At 38.7% G+C, this 25,694-nt stretch overlaps 1 protein-coding gene across 6 annotated transcripts in view; it reads left to right on the forward strand.

The window, feature by feature from the left end:
* Positions 1-25,694, forward strand: part of kdm2bb (lysine (K)-specific demethylase 2Bb) — a 254,278-nt gene that overhangs the window by 19,645 nt on the left and 208,939 nt on the right. For all 6 annotated transcript variants that reach the window (XM_063034449.1, XM_063034451.1, XM_063034450.1 and 3 more), the window contains exons 3-4: positions 433-511; positions 2,186-2,232. In XM_063034449.1, coding sequence (XP_062890519.1) covers positions 433-511; positions 2,186-2,232 — 126 coding nt within the window. The remainder of the gene's footprint in view (positions 1-432; positions 512-2,185; positions 2,233-25,694) is intronic.

Below are 25,694 nucleotides of genomic sequence, written 5' to 3' on the forward strand. Positions count from 1 at the left end.
ACCTCAAGTAGACCTGCTGATATCGTTTTATTTTCTTTTGTAATTTGCATGTTGTTATCTGACCCGTTTAGATTTACAGAATTTTATTTAACAGGGATTTGGCCAGTGTTAGATGGGAGCGGGGTATAGGGCGGGGGTGGGAAAGAACGAATCACAGCCAAAGTCAATTGTTATTTTAAACAAATGGAAGCCAACTTGTATTCAATGGCGAGATACTGTTAAACAACAGTTGTATTATTGGCTCCGCGGATTCACGATTCGTGATAAGTACTGTTTTGATTTAATATAATAAGACCAAAACTTAGAACCCTGGGTAAATCCCTGTTTAACGTGGTACATGTATGAAGGGTTGCATCTCTTGTTTATAATCATTGTTGGGATCTTTTTCTCACTTCTCGTCCTAAAGTTAAGTTTTACTGTATGTTGCAACAGATTTTACCCTTGAATATGTGCAGAGAGAGACTATCAAGGTCCCCATTATCTTCAGGGACAAAGATGGTTTAGGAATCAAGTAAGTTTGCAAATAGATATGTTTTGATTACATTTACTGTTTCTTAACATTTCAGCAAATGCCATCAATGTGTTTCTTTTTTCCAGCACGTATCAAACACATTTATTAAACACTCAATATGAGAAATTGCCTGAAACCGACGTAATGCAGAACGTCGGTATATTCTGGATCGTTAACGGAGGATCATTCTTCCTCCGCCTGCCTCAAATTATTCTTGACCTAAAGGAGGGAGAACTTGCTTTGCTATGGAAGAGCAGCTAAACAAATGAATACTACCCGTTCTAGAGTAATATTTGATATTAACTTTCCAGGGTGTACCGTATTTCTTTAGCAGGTATGGCTCATTAAGCCAATTAACTACCATACGTCTTTAATACTTTAATAATGAAGATTAAAAATCAATCTTCAGTTGTGAATGGTATAGTTCTTCCAGCTCTGTATCCGTAATGCAGGAACTCTCGTTAACCCTTTGCCCGACTGTCCCCAAGAAAGAATGCCACACGAGGTTGAAAAACGGGAACTTCTCTCCTCTCCATTTTCAACGGACTCGGCAGTTCTAAAAGTTTAACTGTTCTTCAGCATACATTGAAAGAACGTCCACTGGGTCCCTTAAATTCGCAATATGCCGCTTCTCCGTGGGGAAAAAAAGAACTGAGAACGTGATTCTCGAGGAGGGGGGTGGAACACGTTTTGTTTCGCTGACATCTTCACATGTTTCACATCCAAATCGGGCACCCGTTGCGTCCGGGTCCATAATCGGTTCATTAGAGGCCTTGTGAGCATAACACGAATATGATTTGTTTTAAGACGGTGATAATTCCGAATCTTAATTTTTGCTCTCTCGGAAATTAAATTCCCGTGTCTGTTATCCTTGCTGGAGGGAAGACAAACGTTAGTAACATCGGTCTTTGAATTAGGGTTGAGAAAGATCGTATCTAATACGGGGTTACTAACACGCTTCGCAAGCATTTTCATTCGCCTGAAGTGGAGTAGCTTTAAATATACCAATTAAAATATACAAGATGGTTGAAAGTCATCGCAGACTTTGATAGATGTGGTAACATTTAGCTAATGTCCCATCCACTCTCCTGGTAGTTTGTAATTAGAGGGATAACAATTGGCCGCCGCCGCATAAGGTTCTATTTAAAACCTAACTTGTAAGTTTTCTGTTTCAAACGGGTATCTTTGAAAAGGCAGGACGGGGGGCGAAATCTTGTAATGTTAGTACTAAAACAAGCCATAAAGGTATAAAGTTTCGGCAGCGTTCGCAGAAAATCTTAGTTTTGTCAGTGAGAGATCGTGTTTCATTATACAACCCTACGCCAGACAATACCAGTGATGAAGGGCAAGGACAACCAAGCTGAATTCGTGCGACTTAAATACCATAGCGTAAATAGATAGACTTGTACCATTGTCTGAGATGGTACCTGGGTGGTCAGTTTTAATTCATAAAGCGGCCTTTACACATCCTGAAGCTCCCGGGTTCGAAATGGAAACCTCCTATTGGATAAAACACAGCGCCATTAGTGCAATGTAAAATTTTAACATTATGTTGATAGAGGCTTCGTAAGCCTGACTATAACGGTGAACTATGTCACGGCGCATCACTTGTTTTAAAGCATTTTTAGCGGGTAGAATGTGAGACTAAAATTTAATATCTTGTCTTCACCGCAGAACGCCAGATACCGATTTCAGTATCAGGGATGTAAAACTCTTCGTTGGTAAGTGAAATTTGAAGCGTATGAAATTGCGTTGTTTATTGAATTTAATTTTGTTTAATTATGAACTCTGAATGTCGGACGTTTGAGAATACTTAAATGTCATGTCTATAGATACGTTATCCAAGTTTATTTGAACAAAATGGGGTAGTGAAAAATTCTTAAATTATTGTTACAGATATTATTCGAGAAGATCTTTATAAATGATGCCGCTTAAGAATTAACTGGTTATTCATGTTTCAAATGGAGTTTTAATATTTGTATGTACACCAGGAAGGAAAACATCGATATAATCTTGTTGATATGGAATCTTGGCTTTAATAATTCAATAAAAGTTTGCATGCCATGATTTCAGATGTGTATGAACAGTATAAATAATATGGTTTATAGTTACTGGAGATTAGGTTGCAATAAAATAACTGCTTGTGATCATGCTGGATCATCGTCGTGTATTGCCAAATAATACAATACTGGAGCAGGTCTTTCAGCATCTCAGATCTCTTTTGCTCTTCCTGTAGATGAGGGGTTTCCCATCTTTTTTTTATGCCAGGGGCCCCCTCCCATTAATTGAGGGGTTCCTGGACCCCAGGTTGGGCCCCTGGTGGAGATGAAGGCTGGTTGGTGCTTGAGCTCTGAGTTCCACTTCACCCCATTCACTCATTTAATATTCTGCCAAACTCAGTATTGAAAAATCAATTCACCAGAATCCTAGACTTTCTCTACTCTCAATGTTAAAACCAACCGTTTTCGCCCCTAGATGGCTTAGACTCTTATGACTCTTCCTCCACCCACCACCTTCCAATGTATCTGTCATACCAGAACTTTAACCACTCTCTGAGTTATATCTCAATTGTCTAGGCCTCTCCAATGCAAATAACCCTTATAAATAACCCTTATAAATTTACCCAATTTCCCTCGGGATCAATAAAGTATATCTATCTATCTGAATATATACCTTCATATCATTTTGTTGAATTGTGCTGTACTCTTCCTATGTTGTTGCTTTCTGTGCCTTGTGGTGCTTTGGCCGGTAACCTTGCCATTTCTTGAGCGTTTTTTTTTGTTAATATGAGGTCAAGTTGCTAGCTTGATGCTCATCCCAGTGTGGATGGGAAGCATGCAAGGGAGCTGGCAGGATTCGAACCTTGGGACCGCTCGCCCTGAAGTCCGGCGTGGATGCCACTGTGCTTTTTCCATGGCAGTACATTCTTCCTGAAGTTTAATGCCCAAATTGAATGGAAAGCCCCACATGGGATTTGATCAAGGTTATCTGAACCTGAAGCATCACTTCCTCAGTTTTGTGTTTTAACTTTCTTCAGGCGAAGACCAGCATTCCATTAGTCTTTATTGCTATTTAGACAAACACTAGATTTTCTGAATAAAATCTGCATTACTTCATAGTTACTGGTCCACCTCAGCTAAATTTAAGTAAGGTGGTCTGTTTTTCTTCCTATTTTTTTTTCCCCTCATGCTTAGAATGATATCATTACTGGTAGGACCAGGCATTGTGTGTTACAGAGCAGTAGTTTGTTGTGAGGCTGGGCATAAGAAGTAGGAAGGCTTTCCTTTGATCCCCTTGGGCACTTCATAATCTTTTTCCAAGTCTTGCATCCCCTGCTTCCCCCTCTCCTGTACATTTTAATGTGTGTTGCTCTGCTATTGTAAAGATGCTCTCCACTAGTGGATTAGTAAAATTCACCTTAAAGCAGAATCGTGATGACTCCATATACATTGTTTCAGGAAGAAGACTTAATTTCTTTTTCAATATTCTGCTGTGAACTGGTGACCAGCTGAGTTGCGAGTGAACATTAAATTTGCTAGTGAATGTTTAATTTGCTGTGTGTTCAAATGTTCTTAATGCTTGTGAATGTTCTTTAATTGAAAGAGAGAACGCTGGTCCATCCATTTATTTTCTAATCAAAACATTTGGTTGCAAGGCAGGATTCATTCTGTTTTCTCATTTAACCCAATTGCAAGGTTTCAATTTGCATGAATATATTCTTTATTCTATAATTTTCCTAAATGATTGTTTTCCTTTGACCTTTTTGTTTATGTTCTTATGTATTTTTGACAGCCCAGTTGTGTTTATACATGACCAAGCTATTGTACTGAGAAACCAATTCTGAGGAGTAACAGAAATAAGATGAAGCCAGATGCAATGATGAAGTGAACTGAAATTGTAGATTGCACGAATTGTGTGATTAAGGGAAGGGGTGAAGTATGTGATGGTTTTGATATTCTGGAAAATGTATAAACATATTTTCACTGCATTCCAGAAAATAATTCACTCTGTAAAGCGGTTTAATGCATTTTAGCATGACAGACATTGATAAATACCACTATTGTTAAGAATAACTAGTGTCATGAGTGAACTAAGCACAGTGAGGATGCAGGGAGGCGTGGTCTGTTGGATGGTATATAAAAGTTTAAAAATGAAATAGAAAAGAACACTCTAAAGCGTGTTGCCTAGTTGATGTTCAGTAAAGTATAATTAGTAGTGGCAGAAAGCCAATTGAACTTCACTTTTTTAAAAAAAAAGTAAGTTGGGACTGCAGACTCTCTCAGGAACCAATTAATAGCAGGTCAGGTAATTAACTTCAGTCATCTGGGACAAAGTGTTAAATAACATTAGCTGTTGATTTACTTTTGGAAAACAAACGGAAAGTGTTCTATTGGAATTGAAACACTTTTGCTACTTCATTGCGTAAAATTGCATGGTGATGATTTTTGATGTTTGCTTGAAATCTTGAAAAAGCATTCAGATTTTTAAAATTAATGCAGATAGTTAAGCAACTTGATTCTGCCTACACAATTCCATAGTTGTATTAATTGAGAAAGTAACCTTGAACAAATAGTTCTGTATTTCTCCAATGATAAAGAATTTTGAATTTCAGAGTGAGTTTTAAGAGAGATATTCTATTATATGAAGCATGAAGCCAAGTAGAGGCAGTTTTAAGAATTTTTTTCAATTTGATTAGTATCTGAAATGAGGACCACCCCCCCCGCCTCTTGGATCATCTCCATTAATATGATTGCTAATGTGGACGATGATTTAGCTTTTTGTGACTGGTTAGCCTCCTTCTATGTTTTATGGAAATACAGACATTATGTCACTACAATCAGAAGAACAGGAACACCTTAAATTTCAAAGTAAATTTATTATCAAAGTATATATATGTCACCATATACAACCCTGAGATTTTTTGTGCGCGCAATCACAGTAAATACAAAAAAACTTCATTGAATCATAACCTAAGATTGGCATTGGAACAGTGCTTAGCCTCACAGTCGTAAGTGTAAAGTAAGTGGAACACAGCCTTGTTCACCTGTGAACATTTTGAAGATTTTGAAGGAGATGTTGCCAATCTGAACTGACTGGGGTCTGTAAGTGAGGAAACTGAGGATCCAGTTGAAATAGTAAGTATTGAGGCCTAGGACTTGAAGCTTATTGATTAGTTTTGAGGGTATGATAGTATTGAATGCCGAGCTCTAGTCAGATGAAGAGCATTCTGATGTATGCATCTTCACTGTCTAGATGTTCCAGGATTGTCAAGAGCTATAAATCACTGGAGATTGCAGTAAATATAATGACACTGGCACAGCCAAGCCCTTTTCCTGCTTGCCAACAAGCACAGTGTACTTCAGTTGCTAGGGAACAGAAGATAGTAAAAATGGAAATCCTTTGTGCAGATAGGGTTCTTTTTGTATTATATGGCACTTCCTTTGCAACGTGAATGGAATGGACTTCACAGTGCTATTGCTTTGACGTGTTAAAGAACTACTTAAAATATTCTTTTAAGATCTATCATTCGTGGATGAGGAAGGAGAAGGAGTTTTCTTAAAGATGGAATGGAGTGATGTTTGCTTGAAAGAGAAATCAGCAGCTCACTTCCATGTAAGAAGGTTAGTTAATGCTGTGCCCTTTGAAAAGAATCTGAGGGAGCCCTCTGCTTTTCCTACTAGGAATGCAAAAACAGGAAGTAAGTTCATGAACTTTATCTGTCAAAGCTTGCTTGATGATCCATTCTAAATATCTGAATCTTGTGGTTATTTGCTGGGTAGCAGCAAAGAAGTATGTTATTCTACAATTAATCTTTTAGTAGACTCTTGCAACAAATGTTAACATAAGGTCTGTTTTCCTTTGATACAATTTTATAAACAATACCAATTAGTCCAGAGCTTGACTACTTTTGTGTAGTTCTTGTCTTCATTGATCTGAAGTGATTGTAAAGTAGATTTACCAGGGCTGGAAAATTGTTGCTTTGTAGAAAGTTGAATAAGTTATGATTGTTTTCTTTGGAACGGAGAAAGCAGGGGTGGGTGTGCAGTGGAGGAGAAAAGACTTGAGTATATAAAAATGATGAGAGCCAAGGGAAATAAGTAGGAGCTATTTAATTTAGCAGTTGAGTTGAAAAGGTGATTGTTAGGAGGATTAGAAGGCAGAAGAGGAAAAAATGTTTTTAACTACCAGATGGCTGGCTATCAGGAATATGCTGCCTGTAAGAGCGATAGAAGCAGAAACTTTCATTACATTTAAATAGTTCTTGAAGATCCATGATCTGCAGTACTATGGACCAAGAAATGGAAGGTAGCTTTAAATGGAACAGCTCTTTTTTTTAACTTGCGTACAGACACAATGGAGCAAATAGCTTTCTGTATCTTAATTTTTTTCTGATTGTTTGCCACATTCAGAAACTTTACGGTGGTTCAGTTATTACCTCCAGGTCAATAGCTGTGAGATTACATGATCAAATCCCAGTGTGGTATACTGTGAAAGTATCTGTGTAGTGATGTAATAATTTTGGTAACTTGTACATTAGCATTAGGAAAAAAAATCATGGAAGATGTCAGCAGGTTATTTTTTTAAAAAAAGATACCAGGTTCACTATTTTATTTCTATCCAACATTTTTACAGCCTTATTAAAATTTCTGCTTTGCATTACTGTACTTGATTGATACTTAAATACCCGATAAGGGGTGGCTTAATTTGTCACTAGGGGCAGGTAAGGTTGGGCAGCAAATGCCAACTTGGAAAGATGTGTTAAGTTAAAGATTAGAGGCAGGGCTGTGGGAAAGAAATGATAAAAGTGTAACAGGCAGGGTTAGAGAGTACAGATCTAAAAGTAGCTAATGGAGATTATAAAAACATTAAAAGGGAAAAATTTAAAACTGTCTGAATGGGTATAATATCAAAGCAAAACACATGAACTAAAAGTGCAAGTAGAAATGAACATAACGTGATGGCGACCACAGAGTCATGAGTATGCCATGTCTTTGGATCTGAATATTGAAGGCTACCCAACGTTTATTTATTTATTGAAATACAGTGTGGAACAGACCCTTACTGCCCTTTGAGCCACGCTGTCCAGTAGTCCCCCATTTAATTCTAGTCTAATCCCGGGACAATTTACAATGACCAATTAATGGATCAACCAGTATGTCTCTTTGGACTGTGGGATGAAACCAAAGCATCTGGAAGAAACCCACGCGGTTACGGGGAGAACGTGCAAACTCCTCACAGGCAGCAGTGGGAATTAAACTTGGGTTGCTGGTACTGTAAGGCGTTGTGCTAACCAGTGAAGGTCTTCGAGCAAGGGAGATGGGGTGACCTATGACATAACATAAAGTTTGTATCGCTGGCAATGAGAAATAACAGTTCAAGTCACTTGTGGGAGTAATATGTAAGACCCTCTCCCCCCCCCCCCCAAACATGGTGGGACAGAGTACAAAGGGATAAATAATGGGGGCTTATTGGGGGTTTGCGGAATGGCACAGTGGAACTGCAGGTAGTGTAGTTGTTTAATAGCTTTGGCATTCTGGGTTTCATTTTGTTCCCTGGATGTGCTGGTCAGTAAGATAATTGGCTTCTGTAAATTCACCTGGTAAGTGGTTGGAAAATCAGAAGAGTGTTAAATGAGCATGTTTGAGCTTACAGGGAAATGATGGAAGATTGATTCAGCCCATCAGTCCTGTCTGCCGTGTGGCGAAATATGGTAGGTTATAATAATCATGGAAGATTCTAGTCTACATATAGACTGGAAAAATACTTGGATAAAGGAAGATTAGATGTCGCATTCATAGAATACTTAGAGTAATTTTTTTTCAGTGAACAATTATCTAGACTAGAGTTAACTATATTTTGCTGCCAGCAGTATTGAGCAACGAGATAGGCTTAATTAGTGATGTCCAATTGAAAATGCTGCAAAGTAGCAATGATCGTAGCATGACTAAGTTTTACATTTTCTTTGAGCAAGAAGAGATTTGGTTGAAGATTAGTAATTTAAATAAGTGAAAACAACTCGCTAAAACCTGGTAAATTAGTTAGGTTAAGGTAGGTCAATTTGGATGCAGGAGTCAAGATTTGAATGGATCTTTCAGAGTGCACAATGGATATGTTCTGACTAGAAATAAAACTTGCATGGATGGAGCTACCATTTGTAGTTAATTACAAGTTTTTTTTTAAGTAATGAGTTTAAAAAACATAATTGTGCAGACGAATGGCAGGTCAGGAGATTAGACATAAATTAGAAGCAACAAAGAGTGACCAAATAAATCGATGTAAAGAAGAAAAACAGAGTAAAGCTGGCCAAGAATGGAAAAATTAGAGTGAAGCTGGCCTGAAATGGAAAAAACAATAGAGTAATGCTAGTAGAACTGTAAAAACACATGCTGTGTTTCAACTGACCTTCTTTAAAACGAAGACTAACAAAATGAGACTGCAAAATTAATCGTGGAAAACAAGTAGATAGCAAAGAATTCAACAAGTGTTTTGCATATGTTTTCACTGTAGAGTAAGCAAGTACCATACCAGAAATACTGTAAATTGGGGGTAGAAAAAAAAACTTGGAGAAATTACAATTTCTGAGGAAGTGGTACTGAGCAAAATGTTGGAACTGCAAGCTGACAAGTGTCCAGCTCCAGATGGATTTCATTCCACTGTCTTCAAGGATGTAGTTAGTGAAATGGATTTGTTCTTAATTTTCTGAAAGGTTCCATTTGATTGTAAAAAGGAGTTACATTTGCTGTTCTCCAAAAAGGGAGACAGAAAGTACATCAACACACATAAAAGTTGCTGGTGAACGCAGCAGGCCAGGCAGCATCTCTAGGAAGAGGTGCAGTCGACGTTTCAGGCCCAGACTCTTCGAAGGGTCTCCTGACGAAGGGTCTCGGCCTGAAACGTCGACTGCACCTCTTCCTAGAGATGCTGCCTGGCCTGCTGTGTTCACCAGCAACTTTTATGTGTGTTGCTTGAATTTCCAGCATCTGCAGAATTCCTGTTGTTTGCAGAAAGTACATCAGTTAGGTTAACATAAGGAAAATAATATAAACTAAGACGAAAGACGTTATGGCAGACCACTTACAAAATTGAAGCTAATCAAGCAAGATCACTGTGGTTTTATGCAAGGGGAACCACACGAGCATCCTTGGTTCATATGTGGCACTGTCCATAAGGAGGCTTTAATGTTCTCCCTGTGACCGTGTGGGTTTACTCCGTGTGCACCAGTTTCCCTCCACATTCCAAAGATATATGGGTTAGGCAAATTGGTCACATAGGCATAATTGGGTGGTGCAGGCTCATTGGGCCAGAAGGGCCTGTTACCAAGCTGTATCTCCAAATAAAATAAATGATGTGAGGCTTAAAAGTTAACTGGTGGTATCTGAGTTGCCAGAAGGCACTTATGGTTATTAAATGGAAGATTTTATTAAAACTATATAGCTATACTGTTGTGAAATCAGGGTTCTTTAAAAACCCCATTGGAGTCGTTCTCCTGGCACTTCTTGATTTGAGTCTCTAGTTCCGGACATACTGTATCATTAACATTAGAAGCAGTGAAATAGGAGTGGGATAGGTGAAAGTTGCAGCAGAAACTCTCAGCTTGGAAAAGAAAATGTTTATGAATGCTACAATTCTAGTTAGTGAACAAATGGAAATAATGTATTCTCTTTTTGTGTTCACTCAGTACATTTGAAGGGATGTGTTTTAAAATAAGTTTGTGTGGGGATTTTATTTGGGAAGGTCCCTTCCACTCCAAATGAGCAAAAGTAAGAAAGCTCAGTGTGCAATTTGTCTGCAGCATTAGGCCTTGGTGAAAGCTGATGCATAAGAACATGAAATTAGAGGTAGGTGTAGGCTATTCAGTAAGATTATAGTTGATCTTGTATCTTAAATCCATTTTGCCTCCTGATTCCCCCCTATTTCTATTGGTATCAGTCATGGCCCTGGATTTGACTGAGCTACTAGAGTCTAAGGAGGTTTTTCCATCTCAGTCCTGAATGTTGTTCTCTGATCCTGAAACTGTATTCTCTGCTTTTGAGAACCTTAAAGCCAAAGTAAATAATAAATGTTTGGAATCCACTACCCCAGAGAACCATGGAGTCTGCTTATTCGAGTACGTATATCCAAGGCTAAATTTTGGGCTAGACACGAGTCTCTCCATCTACCTAGTCAGTATCTTTCAGAACCAAAAACGGATCAATAAAATTGTTCTCAATTACAAAGGCCACAGGCCAGTCTTACTGATCCAGAAGGCAACTGGCTTATCCCAGGAATCAGTCTGGTGGATCAATGCTGCACTAACCCCAAGGTAAATGTATCCTGCCTTTACAGTGGCCAGAATTGCACAGAGTGCTTCAGATTTGGTCTTCGCAAAGTCCTGTGTGAATACAGTAAGACTTCCTTATACTTCAACCTCATTACATTAGAATACTAACTGTACATTTTTCATTCTGTTTTTATTTATTCAGTGTTTGAGATGTGGGCTTCACTGACAGCTCAGCATTTGTTGCCCGTGTGAGGTTGCTGCTGAACAACATTCTTGAACTATCACAGTCTGTTTGGTGAAAGTTCACTTGCAGTGTCCCCGTTTGAAATTCCAGCAATTAGATCTGGTGATGATGAAGGAATAATATATTTCCTGGTATGGGGGACAAAGTTGATGTTTAGGATTGTAGATAATGTGTAGATTATTCCATCATGGTCCTGACTTGTGCCTTCTAGATTGTAGAAAGGCTTTGGAATATAGTGAAGTAATTTCTATGTTGCAGAATACTTGGTCTCTTATCTTGTAACTATTTACGTACTTGTAAATCAAAAGAAATGACAGATTCTGGAAATCTGAAATGTTGAGGAACCCAATTTGTGAGAACTGAGTTAAAAGTAACTGAAATTGAAATAAGTTTAAGGAAGTTATTGGTTCACCTGAAAGTATTATTAGGCCCATAAATGATGGGAAAGGAAGAGGTAAAATGGTAGGTGTTGCATCGATGGGTGCTGTGAGGAGGGATGTGAGTATTGTGGATTTGGAAAAGGAGCATTATGTGATAGTGCTTGTCTTATTTATGTATTGAGTCTAATTTGCCAATTATTTGCTTGTGCTAATTAATACCATCCTATAGTCATTATTGATTAACAGTTTCAATTCTGTATTATTTTATTTTCAACTACCAGTTTCAATTTCAATCCAGTTGGTAAGTTGTGAACAACAAAGTTTTGGCTCTGATTCTTTCAGAATTGTACTTTCACCACTTCCATATTGCGCTATCAGTCCGAACTCTTTGACCCAAACACAGTTAGGTATTCTGTCTGTTACTTGTTGGTTGAGTCAACAGTGTTGTGAAGCCATGTGAATGAAAGTGGATGGTTATATGGGCTGGGCAGTACAGTCAACAGACATATTTCACAGACTTTTCTAAGAATTTTCAAGCGAAACCTTTTTGTGAATTGGCAAGCCCTTTCCTTGCTTGAATGGTAGTCTTATAAACCATGTGGAAGCTCTATGTTGTTTTTGTTTGCATGGCTGATTTTGGCTTTCCATGCAAAGTAACACAAAATAAGGACTTTGCTGCTTTCATAAGAAAACAAAAAAACAAAAATCACAGGTTAACTTTCCTTTCAACAAAGTAAAATATTCATGCTGGAGTTTTATTTTGGATCAATATTCCAAACTGCCATTGGTTTTTAAATGAGGGATTTATTTTATTGCGCATTTTCAAACATAAATCTTTTAATTTAGATTGTTTATTTCATTGTTGCTGAAGTCTTTTTTTTAGTCAGCTGCTAAACTATTTGTTTGGATGTCATTTAAGCAAAACTACCCACCTCCTGTTACTGTATAAATCATAGGAGATGATTTCATGCCCAATAGTAGACTCCCTGATAACAGTAAGAGCAAGCAACACACATCAAAGTTGCTGGTGAACGCAGCAGGCCAGGCAGCGTCTCTAGGAAGGGGTACAGTCGATGTTTCGGGCCGAGTCCCTTCGTCAGGACTAACTGAAGGAAGAGTTAGTAAATCTCTTACTAACTCTTCCTTCATTTAGTCCTGACGAAGGGTCTCGGCCCGAAACGTCGACTGTACCTCTTCCTAGAGATGCTGCCTGGCCTGCAGCAACTTTGATGTGTGTTGCTTGAATTTCCAGCATCTGCAGAATTCCTGTTGCAACAGTAAGAGCAAGTTTTTTTTAAAAAAGCACATTACTGAACCAGTCATCTTCACTTGCCTACATGCTCTATTAGTTTGTAAAATTATACACATTCTTAAAAAAACACAAATTTCAAATATATATATTGAAAAACTTAATATTTAAGCAACCTGTCAGGTTGTTTTCTGAAAGAGATGAACTATGAAATATTTAGTTTTGAAATATCCATTGCGTTTCTCCAGCCAAGTGGATGAATTTAAGATGTTCTCTCGGGAATTTGCCGGACTTTATGACTCATTAACGGATCCACAGAACAGCCTAGTATGACTGACATTAGATTAGTACTTCACAGTTTCATTTGTCCCCCTCCCCTTAAGGGAATAATTGAATTTAGCAATTATATTTTTGTTAAGCAGTATTATAATTGTGTGTAGTTCCTTTCTGTAAATAGTTTAGTTATGAGTAAATGTAACAGGGATAGAGTTCCTCTTATCCTAACCTGCCACTCCATGACCCTCTGCATTCCAAAACATTATTCTCTGCAACTTCCATCTCCAATGAGATCCTACTATGAAACATATCTTTATTCTCCCCCCCCCCCATTGCTTTCCACATTCTGCAGGGATTGCTCCCTCTGTTATTTCCTTGTCCATCCGTCCCTCCCTACTAATCTCTCTCCTGGCACTTATCCTTGCAAACAGCACCTCCCCATTCATCTCCTCCCTCTCCTCCATTCGGGCCCCCAATCAGTCCTTCCAGGTGACGCAACACTTCACCTGCAAGTCTTTCAGGTTTGCCTGTTGTATCTAGTGCCCCTGATGTTGTATCTGCATTGGTGAGACACCATCATAAATTGGGAGGCCGCTTAGTCAAGCACCTCCACTCCATCCACCAAAAGTGGAATTTTCTGGTGGACAACCATCTTGATTCCTATTCCCATTTCAACATGTTGTTCCATGACTTCCTGTTGTGCCACTCTCAAGGTGGAGCAGCAATACCTTGCATTTTGTCTGAGTAGCCTCCAATCTGATGGCATGAATATCACTCTCTCTTTCCGGGGAGGAAAAAAAAATCCCTTGCCTTTCCCTCATCTTCTATTCCCCATGCTGGCCTCTTGCTTTTTCTCACCTGCCTATCAGCTCCCCCTGGGTCCCCTCCCTCCCCTTCCCTCTCTCCTAAGTTCCACCCTCTTTTCCTATCAGACTCCTTCCTTTCCCACCCAAGTGGCTTCACCTATCATCTAGCTATCCATCTTCCCCTCCACCCACCTTGTTATTCTGGTGCCTTCCCCACCTTCCTTTCCTGTCCTGTAGAAGGTGTTAGCCTGAAACGTTCAATGTTTGTTCATTTCCATGGATGCTGCCTGACTTGCTGAATTCCTCCAGCATTTTGTGTGAGAGACTTGGATAGCTCAGCATTTAAACTTTTATTTTGCGTTTGATGTTGACATCCTCCTACTCCCAGCAGTTGGGCATAACCAGTGCCTTAATATATATTATTATTTTCTGTGTTCAGTTTAGCGGGTTGATGTCTTCAACTGTATTAGTGAGCAAGAGCAAACTATTTATTTGTTCTTTTTGTTTATTGATCGAGGCTTAGAATTGCACATTTGTTACAGTCATGATATGTGATTTTGTTTTAAGACTTATTAGTATTTATATTTGGAAGACTTTTAAAAATGGTCCCTGATTATGTACAGTATTTAACAGATAACTGTCATCCAATACTGGTCAATGTTGTACACTCCAGAAGTGTATTGACCTTTGATCTGGAAGTAATATCTGAAATTCATCCCAGGGTTTGCAGTGCTATAATATATATCTCATTAAAGCTCTTGTAAGATCTTTGCATTTTTCACAAGTAAGAGTATAGCATCAACATGTGAGTGTATACATATCTTCTTGTGCCTGAGAGAAAGTCGACACAGTGAAATGTTTACGAAACGATTGCTTGACTAGCACTGGTAATCATGCAGTTTGACCTAAAGGGGTTGTTGGGAAGTGTTTGGCCTAAGAAACAGATAGTTGATTAGAGTCATAGAGAAGTACAGCACAGATGCAGGCCCTTCAGCCCATCTAGACCATGCCAAAACCATTTAATCTGCTTATTCCCATTGACCTGTATAGCCTTCCATACCCCTACTATCCATGTATCTATCCAAACTTCTCTTAAATGTTGAAATTGAGCTCACATACACCACGTGCTGGCAGCTCATTCCATACTCTCGCAACCCTCTGAGTAAAGAAGTTTCCCCTCGTATTCCCTTTAAACCTCACCTTTCTCACCCTTAATCCATGGCCTCTGGTTATAGTCCCACTCATCTTCAGTGGAAGAAGCCTGCTTGCATTTACCCTATCTGTACCCCTCATAATTGATTTTATTTCGATTGGGCTTTGGTTTTCTGCATGTATTACATGTGCACTTTCCCAGGACCATATCAGCTATATTTTAATAAGATCAATAATATTGAAGTGAATTTAAGAAATAAAAATTATATACAATTGTATGTAGAATGAAAAAAAAATTCATGCCCTCCCTTGCCTGAGGGACTACAGTTTCTTCAGCAATGCATCCTATTAAAATTTTTGCACAGTTTGAAAGCTGTATTAGTCAGGCTTAAGTATTTTCTTATTTTTAAACAGCCACACGCAATCATCCTGCCTGTATTTTTTTAACATGCAACAGAGAAATTGATTTCCTGGTTTAAAGTTACAGAGTCATAGACCATAGGATGAGGCTTCCCAGATTTCTCTCGTGTCTTGACCAATTGTTATCTTCAGTCAACATCACTATAAAAATCACCACTTAAACTTCAAATAATAAGTCCTGGAAAGCAAATTGGGAACAGGCTGTTTATATCATATAATATGTTGTAATGTGACAGAATTAAAGCTATTGAATCGTCATCTGGATACAAGTGATCATACTGTTGGTGGAATTTCACATTGAATTTGCGACACTGGTCAAAAGCTTCTGTCTTAAAACAAATGGAATTACAGAGTCATGAAAATAGAGAGGGTTGAAGTAGACTGGGGAAATGGATTGCAATATATGACAATGGATAAATTCAAAGTACATTTATTATCGAAGTATGTATAAATAATACAACCTTGAGATTCGTCATCTTACAGGCAGTCACAAAGCAAGTTACCTGAAAGAACACAATTTAAAAAAAGACTAATACCCAATGTGCAGAGAAAGAGTGGAAAAATACAAATCATGCAAACACTAGAAAATACAAATGGGAGGCATTTAAGAAGATAATTCATAATTCACAACAAATATATAGGTACTGACAACTGAACAAAAGTAACAACTGAAAAGAATGATTCATCAGTAGGGTGGGTTGTGTGGTCAAAAAAATAAGCTTGTGAACTATGATGAATGGAAATATGAGGTTATCCAGTCTGGTAGAAAGAAGATTAGTGTGAGAATTTGTTTATGAGAGAATATAGAATGCTGTGTTACTGAGGAATCTGACTGTCCTTAAACATAAAACATGAAGGTTAACAAAAAGTCATGAAGGAAAATTAAACTTGTGGCATATGAAGGTAGGGAAGTGCTATATTATAACTGCACATCAAGGCCACATTTGATAGGTTGTGTGCAGTTCTGGTGTTCTTTTTAAAGGAGAGATGATGTTGCATAGGAGGCAAACTTGTGAAGGTTCACTAGGGTGATTCCAAAGATGAGAGTTGCTTTCTGAATAAAGATTAGTGATAATAGAGCTATAAAACTTGTTGGCCTTGTACTCACTGATGTTTAGAAGTTTGGCCTTGGCAGGATAAGATACTAAGAGAATATTTCTGTTGATGGGTGAATCTGGAACTAAGGAAGAATAGTTTTTAAGTAATGAATTGTCCATTGAAGGTAATGAATTTTTCTAACCTAGAGTGCTATGGCAGCGATCAGTGGATATTTTCAAGGCCAATATAGTTTTTTGGACTGAAGTTGAGAACTACAGGGAATAAGTTGGCCTATGTCCTGTTGAATGGTGGAGTGGAGTCTATTCTTGCTTCTATTTCCTTACGTTATTATTCACAAAGCCATTGGTGAGAATGTGTATTCAAATGAGCAATAACTTAACAATCACTAAATTAAAACAACTGACAATGCTTCAAGGAATACTTCATTGTTTATAAATCAATTTGGATGAAATGTTTTCTTAGTGAACCAGCAAATGGTATTGCTTCTTTTTGGAAGCCAAAGTTGTCCGAACATGTTCTCATTTCATTGAGGTTTATTTTTCTGGACATGCTCTTTGTTTTTGGCATTGTGAGGGTGGTTTATATTTTGTAGAGCTCTGTATCTTTACCTATTATTTATGTTCTATTTCCCATGAAGTTATCAAGCTAATTTCACAATTGTGTCATCTTAGATCTATTCTTTTTATTTATAGTAGATAAATTTGTTGTAATTATGACTTAACTGTTATCTATTATTTAATTTAAGGTTTGGAAGAATAAAGTAAAATTATTCCTTTTTAATAATTTGTGAATACTAATTTCAATGGTCATTGGATAGGGTAAATGTAAAATATGGCAAATGCTGGGAAACTGAAAACGTTCAGAAAATGCTGGAAATAGCTATCATGTCAAGCAGCAGCTGTGAAGAGAGAACAATTAGCATCTCAGGTTACTAATCTTTCAGCTGAACTTAGTTTTTTTTGCTTCCCCAGTCATTGAGGCAATTTAAAAATTGGCATATAATAAAATAAATCATAAGTGACTTGGATTTTGTTTTCATGAGCAATTCCTCATAAGGCCATAAGACTTCAGGCAAATGGAAAATTGCTAACCCCTGTGATGGTGGAGTAAGGCTGTAATATGAAGCGTGAAGGAATGGTTCTCTGAGTGATGGGGCATAAACTTACTTCACAGTGCAGAAATTCATTACTTATCAGGAACCGAGAACTTTCTGAACCACTTATTAGATTGATGCAGATGCCTCTCTGTCCTGTTGCTTTAAGACATGGTTAAATCTTCGACCAAGTTTTTCATCGCATCCTAGCCTTGTGTGATTCAATTTTGTTTAGTAATTTCCTGTTAACCACCTTAGGATGCTGTTTCATTGAAGGTATAATGTAAATACATCTTTTTATTGATTCCTGTAACTCCTTTCCGTGGTGCTTCTCAACTTCCCTGGCCCTGTATTCCTTCAGTTTTTCTTACATCTCCACATTTAAGGTGTGATTTGACTAGAGTTCTTGATGTTTTGAGTATAACTTGTAACTTTTCTATTTTAGGTTCTTTATTCAGCATTTTTATGAATTGATTCCCAGTATTTGATGTTGTAAAAAGCAGTAGCCTACTAATTCCTTGGATCATTCATTCTTGTAGATCTAAATTTCAGTGTTTTTCCCTGTGTTCAAAGTTGTTCAATTTTACCATTTACACAGTAGTTTAAATTTATCTGGATGAAGAGTGGAAATAATGATCGATGTAACTAATCTATCACATTGTGTTTCTCAGTTTCTTAACACAGACGGCTGCTTTCATTTCTCTGGTTTTATAGGGTACATGATTCTGTACCCAAGGCATTAAATTAAAAATAGCAACTCACACAAATATCCCTTCCTTGGCTTGTTCTCTGTACTTAAACTTAAGCCAATTTCTGAGTTATTTTGTGGCTTATCTTGAATCAATGCCATTATAATTATAATACAATTGCATGCAATACTTTATCAAAGGCATTTTACAGGATTTTTACTTGGGGTACCATTTCCTCAGGAACAAAATCTATGTTGTTAGCCATAATGTGGTATTTTCTTTTAGAATCTGATATGATTTAACTTAGTAGCTAAAATTATTAAATAATCATCATAAAGCTACGATAAGAAAATTGGATTAAAGATTTTATAGAGTTTTCATCTTTTATCAAATTTATCACCAATATACTTGGCATCTTTATGCTTGGTTCAATATTTTCTTTGCCTGTCTGACCATGTGGAGAGAGCTAGATGTACTTGCACAAGCCATGTCAGAAATTAACGCAAATAATTAGGAGATCTTGAACCTTGCCTTTTATTCACTGTACTTGCACGGTTCCTCCATGGAGAGAGTTAGGAGCACCAAGTTTCTGGGAGTGCACATAACGGACGATCTTACCTGGTCTCTCAACACCACCTCTTTGGTCAAGAAAGTGCAGAAGAATCTCTGCCTTCTGAGAAAATTGAGGCTAGTGAGTCTCCCGCCATTTTAACCAATTTTTACAGGAGCATCATCGCAAGTGTCCTGACCAGACGCACCATTGTCTGGTAGGAAATGACCAGGCATCTGACCATAAAATCCCTACAAAGGATTGCGAGGGCTGCTGAGAGGATCATCGGAGCGATTCTTCCACCCATTAGAGATATATAACAGGAGCGCTGTGTACGCAGGGTTCTAAGTATTGTCAATGAACACCCATTCGTAAAACAATATCTTTGATCCCCTACCATTGGGCAGGATAGGGAAGCAGCTTTTTACCCCAGGCCTCAAAACTACTGAACTTCCCTGCACCACGTATGAATCGCATCATGTATGAAGCGCCTGTAGCATTATACTGTTACATTTTAACTTTCATCCTATGTGCACCTTATTATTTGTTAATTTATTTATGGTAGTGTTGCTTTATGTGTTATGTGTGTGATTTGTATGTACTGTGCACCTTGGTCTGGAGGAACCTTGTTTCATTTGGTACATGTACAGTTGAATGACAATAAACTGAACTGGATCTTATTCTAAGAGAATGGAGTAGAAAAGCAGTGAAGTACACCTGCAGTACTGTGTATTTTTTTCAAGGAAGGAAATACTTGCTTTGCAAGCAGTGTAGAGAATATTCAGTGGACTGCTTCCTGGGACAAAGGACTATCTTATCAGAAATGATTGAGTAGCCTGGGTTTGCATTCTCAAGAATTTGTAAGAATTAGATCTTTTGAAACACATTGTGAGTTGGCTTGATAGAGCATTTTCTCTCAGTCTGTTTCACCTGGTAGGTGTGTCCAGTGTAGTCTCAGGATAAAGAGTCAGCATCTATGACTTAAATGAGGAGGAGTTTCTTCTCTCAATCGATTGTGAATCTTTGGAATTTTCTCTATCAGCAAGGTGCTGATACTAAGATAAATTTTTAGAAGATTGAAAAAATTAAGTAGGAGGACACAGAAATAGGTGAACTTGAGCCCACAATCATGTTAGCTAATATCTGATCTAATGGCACAGCTGACTTGAAAGGCTAAGTAGCTGGCTTCTCAGATTTCTTTTGTATCTACCATTATCATTCCTTGCTATTCTGTCCAGGATGCAGCTTGTCTTTCATTTGAATCTATTAATTAATTTCTTTTTCATTTGGTATATATTTGTTTTTTTAAGATTATGCTCCAGAATTAGGCAGGTTAACCAAAAGAAGATGAGACAAAGTTTGTAGGTTTTGGATTGGAGCAGAAGTCCGTGGGACAAAACTGCTGACGTGCTAATGTACAGAAGTTAATGGATTGTACAGATGCATCAAATTAAATTCAACCTTCATATGATGCCATTTGGGGCAAATTCTGTTGCATGTGTAAGGTCCACCGAGAACATTGAAATGTGTCTTAACCAGAATTGACTACTTTTATCCTTGGCCTGAAATAGCTAATATATTTCATTTTATCTGTGCTGCTACCTGGAACTCCAAGGCATTTATCTTCCTTCAGTTAAGTTCTTTCCTGAACTTTGTATTGTCACAGGTATCTCCCATTCATGTCCTCAGTCTTCTGCTCAAACTGACCCTACCTGTCATATGTGCCCAAAATGTCCACTCTGCCCCCCAACCCCATACTCATTTTGCCTTGTCTGAGTCATTCCTTTCCTAAATCACTTCTTTATAATTGGGTCCTGCCAAAGGGTCTTGGCCTGAAACATTGACTACTTTTTTTCCATAGATGCTGCCTGGCCTGCTGAGTTCCTGCAGCATTTTGTGTGTGTGTTGCTTGGGTTTCCAGCATCTGCGGATTCTCTTTTGTTTGTGATTCACAAATGGCAGACCTAATTTCTTTCCTTGGACTTCAGGTGTAGTATATTATTGTTTTCCCCTTTCATGAATGCTCTCCGATAGAATGCCAAGTCAGGAGTTGCTGAGGGTTGAGGAGATGTTCTATCCCTGATCAATGTGAATCTGTTATTAAGTTGACTAATTCACTGATCCATTTTGAGAGCTATTTTGAAGCAGTGAAACAGTATTGAAATTGCAGGAACTGGAGGATCAGAATTTAAACCAGTTTAAGCACCGGTGTTATTAATTTAACTCAGTACGTGACTTGTTCATGATGGCAGATGGAGTTCAGATTCCAGGATACACAAAAGACAAGGTATCTCTCACTTTGGCTGTCCAATTAAAGCCAGAAATAATTGTGGAGTGTTCATTTATCATTGCCTGGCAGCCACGGTTTGTGATGTTTTGGAAACATCATCTTTATATTTCCTATAGTGAGTCAAGCCTGTAGTGTGCTCTGGAGCAGCCACTGATTTCAAATAGTCCCTTGGGAAAGAAAGCTTAAAAACACAGAAAATATGAAGTGTCAAGAGCTTAGATTCTCATCATAATTTGCCCTATCTATAGCATATGAATACTTGTAAGTCAACTGGTCTGAAAGTTGTCCAAAGTTCCCAACTCCTGAAGGAATCTTTCTAAAGGACTCTGCCAATGTTTTTATTCTCCCATTTTTTAACTTTGACAAATGTTTTCTTTGGCGGAGTTCAGCTGATCTTGTCAGCATCTGACTGCAATAACACACAAGGGAAAAAATAACAAAAGTAAAATCAGCATGGTGTCCAATATGGAAAGCAGACAAAAATGTGAATGTACTCAGGATCTGCTCGTCTTTTTGATAGATACGCATGGACAAAGAAAACCAGATGTATGACACAGGAATTATACACGACAATTGCAACTAATCTTAATGTTGACTTTTAAAATTTTGTTTTTCAAGGTCTGGGTGTTGCTGCCAAGTCCTGTGTATTTGTTCATCCCAAATTGTCCCCGAGTAGATGGTGATGAACTGCTTTATTAAACTGTTGTAGTCCTTCTAATGAAGTCACTCCCACAGGATTGAGTCTCAATGATGAAGGGACTGCAGTATATTTCTAAATCAAGGTGGTGTGTATCTTGGAGATGAAACTGCATGTGTTGGCTAACAATACAAACAGAAAATCTGCTGGAAATCCAAAGCAACACTCAAAAAATACTGGAGGAACTTAGCAGGTCAGGCAGCATCTATGGAAAAGAGTAAACAGTCGATGTTTTGGGCTGAGACCCTCCTTCCGGACTCGACCCTTATTCAGGAATTTAATAGTTTGGTTAGATGCACTGTGATAGGTTGGGTGACTAACTGCAGTGTACCTAGTGGATGGTTGACACTGTAGTCACAGAGTGCCAGTGGTGGAGCATTTAACTCTTGATTTGTGCTTTGTAGAGCTGGTGGAAAGGCTTCAGGGTGTCAAGAGGCACATCATTCAGCACAGGATATCCAACCTTTAACCTGCACTTGTAGCTGTGATATTTATGTTCTGGTCCAGTTTAAGTTTTTAGTCAAAGGTGGTATGAATGCTACTTGCTATGCCTGGCTGGGCCAGGACACTGCACAGAAGTTGGCCTGTTATGATGTATACGAGTTGTATGACTGATCTCCAACTACAACCATCTTTCTATGTCTCCAAACACCAGAGTGTTTTCTCTTTGATTCTCATAGTTTTTGCACTACTCCTTGATGCTGCTCTCCAATCAAATACTACCTTCACGTTAAGAGGGGTCACTCCTGCCTCTTCTATAAAATTCAACTTGGTTCAGCTTGTAAAATTTGTCATTCATTCATTTTTGTATTCAGATTAAAATCAAAATGTATTGATTAAATAGCATGTAAATAATGTGTAACCGAACAGAAAATGCAGGAAATATTCACAAGTCCAGGCAGTGTCTGTGGAAAGAGGAAAAAGCGTGAATATTTCAGGACCAAGACCCTTCCTAAGAATTAGGAAAGAGAAAAGAGGGAAGACCGAAAGGACAAAATGTATAGGATGAGGCCAGGTCAAATGGATTAGTGTGTAAAGCTAAAATGTAATTTCACTATGCCTTTTTGTGGGATATGTGGTGGTCTTTGTTTGTCCAATTAGGGACCCATTCCTCAATTCTTTATCCAGTATATTGGAGCTGTTTTCATACACAATGTAATAGTTTCATTACTTTTGCTGCCAGTTTCCGTCCTGTTGACATGACTGTTGGTCTGATTCTCTTCCTGTTCTAAATGCCTCTGCCTGAATCTTAGGAGGTAGATCATTTATAAGATCCAATGCAAGCTTACAAGCTCCGACAGTAGTTTGACTGTACTTCCACCTACTTGTAGTCCCAGCTCCTCCATCTCTGCTGTATTTGTTCTGATAATGAGATGCTTTCTGCCCTACCATCCATGGACCCAAGAATGATAGAATAGTGATTAATTTACATTCCTTCCAATTTAGTGTACTGCACTCAGTGTACACGATGTGATCTTTATATTATTATCGAAACATAGATTGCATAATTGCTTTGCAGAGCACCAGTTACCACCACTATAATCTCCATCTCATTCCTTCTCAGTCTGTGGCAATGCACATGGTGGAAACTTGCCTTTTTCTCAGAATACCAAACCTGTCCTTTTTTTTTCCAATAAAACAATAAAAGTTTATTGTGTCCAAATCGATAGGATATTTGTACTGATAGCAGTTTTGTTTTACATTACTCAAGGGGCATAGTTCTGAGCTGCAATGCAGATTGTCTTTAGTTATTTGACTAAGGTGGTATCTCACTAGTTACTGCTAAATGTTGATCAAACCTGCCCATACCTGTAGCAGGTCTTACTTACTGAACTGATCCATCACCATAGAATTTGGTAAACACAAAATAATCTGCAGGTGCTGGGATCAAAGCAACACTCACAACACGCTGGAGGAACTCAGCAGGTCGGGCAGCATCCGTGGAAACGAGTCGATGTTTCGGGCTGGAACCCTTCGTCAGGGCGGAAGAGGGAAGGGGCAGAGGCCCTATAAAGAAGGTGGGGGAGGGTGGGAAGGCGAAGACTGGTAGGTCCAGTTGAAAAACCAGTAATTTGAAAGACAAAGGGGTGGGGGAGGGGAAGCAGGGAGGGGATAGGCAGGAAAGGTGAAGAAGGAATGGGGAAAACAATGGGTAGTAGAAGGAGGTGGAACCATGAGGGAGGTGATAAGCAGCTGGGGGAGGGGGCAGAGTGAAATAGGGATAGAGGAAGGGAAGGGGAGGGAATTACCGGAAGTTGGAGAATTCTGTGTTCATACCAAGGGGCTGGAGACTACCTAGATGGTATATGAGGTGTTGCTCCTCCAACCTGAGTTTAGTCTCATCATGGCAGTAGAGGAGGCCATGTATGGACATATCTGAATGGGAATGGGAAGCAGAGTTGAAGTGGGTGGCTACCGGGAGATCCTGTCTCTTGTGGCAGAAGGAGAATTTGGTGCATTGAGCTGTAGTCCACATAAAGTTGTGATGAAGGATCTTGGCCTGAAATGTAGGACTGTTTGTTTCCTGCTATAAGAAGCTGCTTATTGTTGAGTTCTTCCGATATTTTGTGTGTGTTGCTCAATGTTGTTTAAGCCATTTTACTTTCCTAGTAGGGGTTACGAAGTAACACCATCTAAACATATTTTAATGACTTTATTAGATGAGGCTAATCAGTTTAAATGGTTTGGCGTGAACTAGATGGGCAGAAGGGCCTTTTTCTGTGCTGTAGTTTTCTAAAAGGTCATTTTCCCTTTAACTTTAAAATTACAGATATTAGTAGATATAAAGGTTTTTAAAGTTCTAGTTTCTCTCCTGAGTAACAAATACACCTTTGAATTTGTGTGTGTTATTTCAATTAAAAGAATAGTTTCCTCAGTCTTGTACATCTTGTGGGCAGCTCTTCATAATCTTTTAGTAGTTCATCCTGCAATTTCGACAGAATTTTAATAAGGAAGGACTATAAAATACTTGTGCTGCATTTCATCTAAGATGAGGCTGGTGAAAGGATAAGAAGAAAATTCAAAGTAACTGGTGAATTGAATGGGAAGCAGAGTTGTTGTTGGGCAATGAGGAATAGGGAGTAGGGTGTTCGGGAAGTGGATGCGTAACTGTTCTCAGTTTTAAATATGAAAACATCTGGAGACTTTTTCTTGCAATGTGATGGATATTCACTTCTTGGCCAGTAGGCCTCTTTCTCTTGGTTGTTTGCTAATCTTGCTTTCTAAATAGCAGCGGCCTTTTGAATGGTCACAAACAATTGTAAATAACTTTCAACTATATTGAAGCAACATACATCAAAGTTGCAGGTGAACGCAGCAGGCCAGGCAGCATCTCTAGGAAGAGGTACAGTCGACATTTCAGGCCGAGACCCTTCGTCAGGACTAACTGAAGGAAGAGCTAGCAAGAGATTTGAGAGGGGGAGGGGGAGATCCAAAATGATAGGAGAAGACAGGAGGGGGAGGGATGGCGCCAAGAGCTGGACAGTTGATTGACAAAAGGGATATGAGAGGATCATGGGACAGGAGGCCCAGGGAGAAGGAAAGGCGGGAGGGAACCCAGAGGATGGGTAAGGGGTATAGTCAGAGGGACAGAGGGAGAAAAAGGAGAGTGAGAGAAAGAATGTGTGTATAAAAATAAATAACGGATGGGGTACGAGGGGGAGGTGGGGCATTAGCGGAAGTTTGAGAAGTCAGTGTTCATGCCATCAGGTTGGAGGCTACCCAGACGTAATATAAGGTGTTGTTCCTCCAACCTGAGTGTGGCTTCATCTTTACAGTGGAGGAGGCCGTGGATAGACGTATCAGAATGGGAATGGGATGTGGAATTAAAATGTGTGGCCACTGGGAGATCCTGCTTTCTCTGGCAGACAGAGCGTAGGTGTTCAGCAAAACGATCTCCCAGTCTGCGTCGGTCTCACCAATATATAGAAGGCCTAGACGAAGTATATCACCCCAGCCGACTCACAGGTGAAGTGTCGCCTCACCTGGAAGGACTGTCTGGGGCCCTGAATGGTGGTA

This window comes from Mobula hypostoma, chromosome 27 (genome assembly GCF_963921235.1).
Source record: "Mobula hypostoma chromosome 27, sMobHyp1.1, whole genome shotgun sequence".
Classification (NCBI taxonomy): Eukaryota; Metazoa; Chordata; class Chondrichthyes; order Myliobatiformes; family Myliobatidae; genus Mobula; species Mobula hypostoma.